This window comes from Oratosquilla oratoria, chromosome 15 (assembly GCF_046742065.1).
Source record: "Oratosquilla oratoria isolate Oo_2021 chromosome 15, ASM4674206v1, whole genome shotgun sequence".
Classification (NCBI taxonomy): domain Eukaryota; kingdom Metazoa; phylum Arthropoda; class Malacostraca; order Stomatopoda; family Squillidae; genus Oratosquilla; species Oratosquilla oratoria.
This window is the reverse complement of record NC_134791.1, coordinates 35,153,863-35,163,862: the sequence shown is the minus strand read 5'-3', so window position 1 is coordinate 35,163,862 and position 10,000 is coordinate 35,153,863. Positions and strand designations below refer to the sequence as shown.

The following is a 10,000-nucleotide window of genomic DNA, read 5'->3' as shown; positions in this document are numbered from 1 at the left end:
TAACCTGATTCCCGTATGACATGACCTGATCCCCCTCTTATGACCTGGTCTCAATGGTCAGATTATCCTCATGACCTGACATCCCTCCTGAGATAATATGACCTTGTTTCTCTCAACGATTTATCCACACTCCTCAATGCCCATCATCCTCCAAAGCATACTGTATCTCTTCACTCTGTCCCATGCACTGTACCAATTCTGTTCGTTCAGTAAGCTTCAACTAAAGCAATAGAACACCCACTCGCTCTGTATCGTTTTGTATCGTTCTGGTTTCTATTTCGTTCGCCAAACCGTATCGTTCAATAATCACTCACCCTTTTCTAGTTTTCTAGTTTCAGTGCGTTGGTTGCGTAATAGGAAGCGTGCTTGTTTCGCAACTGCTTAGTTGTGGGTTCGAATCCCGCACTTCTGTCCGATTGCCAGCAGTGACTATGACCTGCTTAAACAGCGCATAATAGGGCCAGGGTGACGGTTTCGCCCGCAGCTACTCAGCGCCCCCTGGCGTAGGCTCCCCACCTGGCTTCCATCTGGATTAAGAAGCTCCACCAGTGGGACTCGAATTTTTGCTTGCAAAGCAGGGACGTTACCTCTGTACTAAACTTGACTGTACAAAAGGAACGATCTGGACGTGTACAGTCAATTTTGGTACAATGTTTTTGCTTCGTGGTAAAGCGGTCGCTTCTTCATCCATTTGTTGAAACAGCATGACTTGCATCTGTCAATACCCACATCCCACTGCGAGATAATGGTAACGTTGTTTCCAGTTTCCAGGTTCCAGACCAGCCTTTAGCAGTGCTTCACCATGCAGCTAATTCATTCCAAACAGTCTGGCTCGCTCAACAATCTTTGTGTTGAGCATATGCTTCCAGCACGGTATGTACCCAGCACGATATGCTTCCAGCACGATATGCTTCCAGTACGGTATGTACCCAGCACGATATGCTTCCAGCACGATATGCTTCCAGCACGATATGCTTCCAGCACAATATGCATCCCTGGTACTCTTTACAATCTGCCCAACACCTCATCATAGGCCTTTGCAAAGCTTCTGTAGGAACAGATATATAAGTTCAACAACTTATCACCTATTATCTATTATCTCCTATTACCTTATCATTATTGTTAGTCTTACCTATTACCTATCATATATCTACCAAAAGATGACGTATATTGAGTGTTGGTTCTTTACTTTGTAGCTCAGTCTGATAACACCATGTATTTTTCTCTCTATTCCTGGCTTGTAATAACTTTTTTATGTTACTTAGCCCCCCCCCCCCCAAAAAAAAAAATGCTATAAAATAATTATAAGTTTGGGTTTGTAAAAATTCTAGGCTAGCCACTAGCATTCAACCTAATAAAATTTTAGAATTGCAGTAAAAGCAATTTATGTCATATTTTCGAGTGCAATTGGTGCAATTTGGTGCTTAAAACTATTTCTATGACTATAGCCTGAATTACCCTACTTCATACATGTAAGTTCATTTAACATGTTTATAATTTATACTTTCAGATCTATATGATCCATATTTTCTGATTACATACGTTTCTATATTTTCAGATGGCTTCAAGGGGCTGCTGGCATTTATCCCCCCCCCAAAAAAAAAAAATAATAATTGGTCAGGGATATGGATCTGACAAAGTCCAGTGCAGAGCTATTCATCTTTAGGATGAAGCAGTGGAACTTGGTCAAGGAGGAGGTGCAGGTGACAAGTCAGAGAAGTCGGCACGAACCTTTCTCAGGCTTTTACACTCTTAGGGATGACCTCTGCTTCTGTCATGATGTGCCTGGACTGTTTGACGTTATTGGGGTGCCGTTTGTGCCCAAGGAGTGGCGGCTCTTCATAGACAGCTCTACCACAAGTTTGAAGGCTGTCCTCCTCCATATTGGAAACAAGTTCCCGACGCTGTTCCGAGCCCATTCTGTCTACCTGAAGGAAGACTACTACAGTGTGAAAGTCCTCCTGGAAGCTTTGCAAAACAACCAGTACAATTGGGAAATCATTGGAGACTTTAAGATGGTGGCTTTCCTGCTTGGTCTCCAGGGAGGCTTTATCAAATTCCAATGCTTCCTCTGCCTTTGGGACAACAGAGCCACCTCTGACCACTACAACAGGAAGAACTGGGAGCAGCGAACAGAATTTGTAGTTGGGCCCCGGAACGTCATGTGGGACCCACTGGTTGATCCCAGAATTGTGCTCACGCAGTTCGTGAAGGCTCTCAACCAGGAATCAGTCGCATTTAAGTACTTTGAGTTCTTTCCCAAGTTATCTGAGGCCAAAATCAAAGGTGGGATTTTTGTTGGACCTCAGATAAAGAAAGTGCTGAGTCTACCGAGTTCTCCAATAAGGTCAGTAGGACTGAGAGAACAGCATGGAACTGTTTTGTAGCAGTTGTCAAGGGTCTCCAGGGCAATCACAGAGCTGAAAATTAACAACAGCTGGTGCAGGAACTGGAAAAGGCTTTTGGCACCACGGGATGCAGGATGTCCTTTAAACTTTATATGCTGGACGCTCACCTGGACAAATTCAAGGACAATATGGGCGCCTACTCAGAAGAACAAGGCAATGTGAAAGTGATGAGGGACTATCTGAGGGCTGGTGCGGGGGTGCGACCTGGACTGCAACCGCAAATCCAGGAAATCCAGTCATTTCTGACGTGTTGAAGTTGCTTTATAACTGTCATTTGTTTTTACTTGTGTCATAAAACAAATATATACTCTGTTGGTTTAATCATATGAACTGATAACTTTATTTATTTATTTATTTTTTTTTTTTTATTTTTTTTTTTTTTTAATATGAAAATTTTGGGACACCAAAGTCCTGTTCACAAATCCAAACTTCTGATCAAATTATTTCTTTCTATAATAATGAAATATAACAAACCAGGAAATGCCAATTAGAACCGGGGGGGGAACAAAAATGTGTTACACGATGTTATATGTGGGGTATCAACTGCAGCTTTTTTATCATATTAAAGAATAACTTGTTTTTTTTCTCTCTTGCGAAAAGCCGAGGTGTGCTTTACGTGGCCGCTCCCCTTAAGGTGAGGAGCCCACGCCAGGAGGCGCTGAGTAGCTGAGGCCAAATCCGTCACGTTTGTCCAATTATGCACTTTGAGGACTGTTGGGGCAGGCTATCAATGGTCACTGCAGGGAGTCGGAAAGGAGTGCTCCCCTTAAAAGGGAACCAAATGCCAGAGCTGGACGCGTTACCGCCAGACAGGTAGTGCGTTACCAAAAAATCTGCGTATGTGTATATACATATACACATACGCAGTAACGCGGACCGCTCTAAGGAAATTAAAATCGGTAACGCATTGACGGTAATGCACCACATATTTTTCGGTAACGCGCCCAGCTCTACCAAATACATAAGTGCACATAACATTGGAACGAAGGAGGGTACAAGAGAAGAGACCATAAGGCCTACACTAGACAGTTCTATGTCCATTACTACCTATCATCTTGATCCATAAAGCTATCAAATATTTAAAAATAATAGTTTCAGCGCTCACTACATGACTGATAAGAAGATAATACGTAACAAATACTCTTGGAAATATGTCTTCCAGTACACTATAACCTGAACACAAAACGGTGTCCATTACCATTATCCCATTACCAGATAACTGTCTCCTAAGACTACCAACAAACTTTAGAACCTAGGAACTCAGGAGTTGTCCATGCTCCTCGTCTAAGACAACTTCATTCTTCCCAACAATTGGCTTGATTCAGCTCAAGCTCTCGTTCCTCTGCAGTGTGTCTCATTCTTGTGCAGTGTCCACATTATCTCTCCTTCCTCTGCAGTGTCCACATTATCTCTATTCAACCGACATTGACGTCATCTCAACCAGACTACTCGAGACATAATTACCCCAAAGCTGGAGTTCTCATCACACCGTCTGCTTCCACTCTTGTTTACACTTAGCCTCTCTCACTGTCGACTAATCATCCTCGTCAATCCTGGACCATCTACTTTGCATATTCCCGCCCCGTCAACCCTTTCCCCCCCGTTTCCCTCCTCCTAGCTCACGATACCCACTACTTCCATTCATCTTTTTCACGATACGTATGACTTTATACTGTATGTAATTGGTAGTGGACGACAAGTCTATCGAAATAAACACCACAAGTGAGGACATAGCCTTTATTAGTCCGACGTTTCGCTTATTACAACATTATCAAGCAAATGTAAAATATGTAACAAGCAAAGTGTTCCGTTTTCACATGGTGTTTCTTTAGATAGACTTTATACACCACCATATTACCTGTATAGATCACTATTTCTATTCTTATCAACTCTTTGAAGCAGTTCTATTCATTATACAAAGTACTTTTGTGAATATCATTACTCTTTTCACAGGAACCTACCACATATACTGGATTTAGATCCCCCTTCCCCCAGTCTGGGTATTTTCTAAACAAGTTCAATGTAGCCAATAACATAGGGGCTTTAGCGATACCCATACGGACCAGAGGCACAGAGAATTCTTTTAGTACTGAAGAATATTAATCACGTGTGTCCTCCACTATCCTTCCTTTGCGCTACTATTCTCTTTAAATATCTCTCCTTTACCTCTATGACCTTCCATAGATAGAAGAGTTGGTTACCAGCGGTGGAGTTCGATACTACGTTTAATTTTGGCTCTGGGGTTGAACTTTGCTTTCTGTACTGATCCATCTCATGTGATATGGATGTCTACATCACGTATGCACTTTAACATTCCATCATACTTTCAAAACATTTCCCATATTCTTCCTTTTAGCTTTCAGGTCAATAGAACTTGTAATAAAGATCGCTACTGCCAATACTCTACTCCCAATAGTTATATTTTTATGTAATATTATCGACATATATATATATATACATATATATATATATATATATATATATATATATATACATATATATATATATATATATATACATATATATATATACATATCATATATGTCGGGTTTTGCTGTGGAAATTATATGTCTTGCTGCATCGCCTCTGCAGGGTGGCGGAAGCCAGGGATGACCCTTCATCCTCGAGGTGTTGAGATGAAAGGGACAATGAATATGTTTCTGGATGGGTGTACGCTTTGACTTGGCCAACCCCTTATAAAGGGGAAAAGACCTTTTGCTATATGTATGTATATATTTATGTATGCATGTGTATAAATATGTATGCATGAACTATGTATGTACATATGTATGTACGTATGTGTGTATGTATGTATATATGTAAGAAGTATGCGTGTATGATATATGTATAGATGATTATGTATGCAAGATGTATGTATGAATGATGTATGTATGTATGATGTATGTATACGTAATCTATTTATTCATGTATGTGTGTATGTATGTATTTATGTATGTTTGTAAGATGTATTTATGTATGCATGTATGGTTGTTGTAAGATGTATTTATGTATGGATGATGTATGTATGTATGTATGTATGTATCTATGTATGTATATAGATAGGTGGGCATGTATGCTCTTGTTTCCAAATACTTTCAAAACAATTCCCATATTTCATCACATTCCCAACAATCCAATACAGGCCTCGCCAAACCAATTTTTTCCATTCTTTCGCTCAAAATTAAATGTTAAAACTTATTTTCAACGCTTTCCTCAACTCTGATATTTAATATCCATTAAGTTTGTTGCACCTCTCAGGAAACACCAAGCATGCAAAAGCGTGAGCCAAAAGGGCTTTTGAACTCCATGTTCATTCGTTTCTTTGACTTTTTCGTTCCACAGTTAATTTGTTATTCGTCAACGTAGAATTCAGCTCACCATATATTCATTTATTTACCTATTTATCTATTTGTTTTTATTTACTTATTTATCATTTGATTATAATTTTGGTTTCATGTTTAATCTGTTAACCCCAAAATCAGGATTCACCTCACCATACACTTACCTATTTACCTATCTATTTATTCATTCATTACATATTCACTTATCATTTATCATTTATTTATTATCTATTACCTGTTCCTTATGTATTCATCATTTATTTATCATACAATTATTATTTTTCTATTATCTATACATTTTTCCATTCATCTGTTTATTCACTTATTTTTCATATAATTATTTTTCATATAATTTTCATATAATCATATAATTATAGTCATTTACTTATTCATTTCGCCAACCAGAACAGTTGTTACACGTAAAGCGAGGTGACCACACGTCGGCTAGGAGCATCCTCACCTCTTTCGCTCCATTTGGCTTGGAATATACGAAGGTCACTTTATCTTGTCAGCAAAATTTTGTGTTTTTGATAAATTTAACTAACCATACTCCCGTTAAATAAACAAATAAACAAATATAGAAAAATAAAACACATTTCCCCCACCACTCCATGAAGCCATTCTTCAAATCTATCTCAGCTTAAATTAATGTGTGTACAGCATGTATGTATGTATGTATATATGTATGTATGCCATTACAAACCAAGAAGAATAATGACATATTTTCTGATATTAATGATAATGAATGTCTCTCTCTCTCTCTCTCTCTCTCTCTCTCTCTCTGTGTGTGTGTGTGTGTGTGTGTGTGTGTGTGTGTGTGTGTGTGTGTGTGTGTGTGTGTGTGTGTGTGTGTGTGTGTGTGTGTGTGCGCGCGCGTTATTATGAGTATGAATATGAGAGAAACAGAGTGTCCGTACTTGTGTACTTACTTAATTGTATTTACCTAATTACAGTATACAGTTAAGGATCTACGCTCGTTGAGTTCCGTCTCCTACTATCCAATTTGTTATACCTAGTCTCAAATTCTTTCTCCCCGAGTTCTTTATTTTCCACGTGAAGGGACGGAGGTCGGGGGGGGGGTCGCCGATAAATGAAGAGGCCTTGCTGTGGATGTACTGTGTCTAGCTGCATTGCTTCTGACCCAGGGCAGTGGGCGGGAGACAGGGATGGCCCTTCATCCACAAGGAGCTAAGATGAGTGGAAAACAAGGGTGGTGGATGGAGTTGAGTGGGTGCGAGCCTTTGACTTAGCTATCTCGCTTATAAGGAGGAAAATGCCCTTCTCGGTATATAAACAGGTAGATAGTTTCAAGTTCATGTACTGTTCTAACCTGGTTTATATCCTTAATATCCAATTATTATATTTAGATCTGAATTTATGTACTGCTCTAACTTGGGCTATCTCCCTTTTTAAAAACCATATTTCCTCACATCTTTTAGACATGTAGACTTTCTTAATTTGCTCTCAGCTCTTTAAGCCCTCCTATCCTTAATCAAGAAATCTCTTCTGACAATGTGATCTATTTCCTTTAGTGACCTGAATAATGTAACCATATCACCTCTTTCTCTTCGATCTTTCACAGTTGGCAAACCCTGTGATTAAGTCTCTCCTCATATGATTTCTCTGGCAGGATGGGAACTAATTTGATTGCTGCCCTTTGTATTCTATCTTGCTTATATCCTTCACTCTGTGTGAGGACTATACTACTGATATATATTCCAGTCTTGGAACGTATCAGGGTTTCCACGGATTTTTCATCTCTGGAAATCCACTTTAATCTTCTGAAGATATGTGTCAGGTGACAGGTTGTCTTTTATCAACACTCCTGACTCTTTCTTCTCTTTTGCTTTTGTGATGGGTTCTTTTTCCCAAGGAATAATTTAAAGATAGTCTTTTCCAGCTATGCCCATTTCCAGTACTCTGCCTTTTTTGGTATTAAAATTAATTTTTCATTCTTGGCTCCATGCGGAAATAGTATTTAGATCTTTCTGCAGTAGCCAATAGAGAGAGAGAGAGAGAGAGAGAGAGAGAGAGAGAGAGAGAGAGTGTGTGTGTGTGTGTGTGTGTGTGTGTGTGTGTGTGTGTGTGTGTGTGTGTGTGTATGTGTGTGTGTGTGTGTGTGTGTATGTGTGTGTGTGTGTGTGTGTGTGTGTGTGTGTGTGTGTGTGTGTGTGTGTGTGTGTGTGTGCGTGTGTGTGTGTGTGCATGCTTTTAAGGATGTGTATGTATGGCTATATCAGTGCATCTGTAACCAATGACCGGTGACTTTCCGCTCTCCAGGCTTCCAGCATGTGTAAGCAAATATGCATATAACTCCCCCAACTCCCCTCTGACCCACTCTTCTGCACACAACCTCCCCTTTCCCCTCCCCCTCCCCCTTTCCCCCCGACTCTCCCACCGTCGCCCCATCTCATTCCAAGCAGCAGCCAGAGAAATATATAAGGGCGAATGCGCATGCATTTACATAAGGAAACTGGTCTTAAGAGAACCTACCTCGCCCGCAGCTTAGGAAGACGAGGCCACACCAGAGGGCCAGGGAGCACCTCATCTTCTGCAAGAAGGAAACAGACACATTCATTGTAGTTCTCTTCACCTCTTTTCGTGCAACGTTATACATACATACATAAATACTGTACATACACACATACATACATATATAAATACTGTACATACACACATACATACATATATAAATACTGTACATACATATAGACATATATAAATAGTGTACATACATATAGACATATATAAATAGTGTACATACATATAGACATATATAAATACTGTACATACATATAGACATATATAAATACTGTACATATAAATATATATAATTATATATGTATATATATATATATACTGTACATATATATATATACATATATATATATATATAATTATATATATATATATACATACATTAATACTGTACATACATATGTATATACATACATTATACATATACACACACACACACACATATATATATATATATATAAATAAACGTCCTTAATTTTCCATATTGTATGATTCTTTCAAGTGTTGTTAACATTTTTGTTTTTTTCATATTTAGTAATGGCGCTCCTGTTGGTAGCATTACGCTTGCTTTACCATAAAATATTTAACCCAACTTACATGATTCATAGATGAAAAATAACATTAACAATGAATGGGTACAGTTTGTATTCAAACTACTACACCTGCTGCAGCCACTACAACTACTGTATTACAGAAACTACAAACACCTTTTTTTTTTTGTAAGTTGTGTAGGGATGATTGTAAAAACATCACTGCTACTAGTACTACTAGTAATAATTATAATACCACCATTATTTTGATCCACACTATTACATTTTTACTTGATGCGGTCAGTGTTAACTCAGAGTACAAGTTCCCGACCTAGTTCCACACACACCACCGCCACTATGAACTGCTGTTTTTAGCCTCTTAAAAACCACTTACAAACATTTAAGAAACCACTTAGAAACCTGAGAAACTTTATCCTCTTAGAAACCCTTTATCTTCTTAAAACACTTTCTTCTCTTAGAAACCACTTACAAACCTCTAATAAACCGCTTAGAAATAATTTCATTTTCTTTGAAACATTAAAACCTAATCGTACTTCATCCACTAATTCTAAGTGGCTTTCGGTTTGTGGCCCGCTACGGGGTCCGCGGAAGCACAGGGTGAGGGCCACGGTTCTAGATAAAGTCATGGGTTTCCTTATGCTAGGATAGACCAAGTGATGGACTCGCTTATCTCCCCATGTCCCTCTATTCCATTTTTGTTGTCTTTGGTATTTTGAGTTCAATGATCTTTATTCCTGAAGAAGAGGATGACGAGGAGGGGAAGAAGAAGAGGAGGAGGAGGAGGAGGAGGAGGAGAAGGAGGAGGAGGAGGAGGGGAGGAGGAGGAGGAGAGGAGGAGGAGGAGGAGGAGGGTGATGAAAAGGAGTACGAGAAAGAATAGATGGAGAAGAAGGATAACGATAACGATGATGATGATGATGAGGAGGAGGAGGAAGAGGAAACGCAAAAGGGGAAGAAAAAGAGGAAGAAGAAGAAGAAGCAGCAGCAGCAGCGGAGGATAAAGAAGAAATACAGAAGGAAACATAAAAAGAATCACAATACAGGTAAGACTGAAAACAAAAATGAAACTAAGAAGAAAAACCACCACTCAGCTCACACATCTTCTGCAAGAATGAAGTCAACCTGGTTTGTGCCTTCTTCGGCATCCTTATTCGTATTCCCT

The 10,000-nt window shown here is 39.2% G+C and overlaps 1 protein-coding gene across 2 annotated transcripts in view; it reads right to left on the bottom strand.

The window, feature by feature from the left end:
* The window catches only part of LOC143033404 (zwei Ig domain protein zig-8-like), a gene marked incomplete in the record, with an annotated part of 856,967 nt that overhangs the window by 423,534 nt on the left and 423,433 nt on the right, over positions 1–10,000 (bottom strand). For both annotated transcript variants that reach the window (XM_076198788.1, XM_076198789.1), the window contains 1 exon segment: positions 8,243–8,300. In XM_076198788.1, coding sequence (XP_076054903.1) covers positions 8,243–8,297 — 55 coding nt within the window.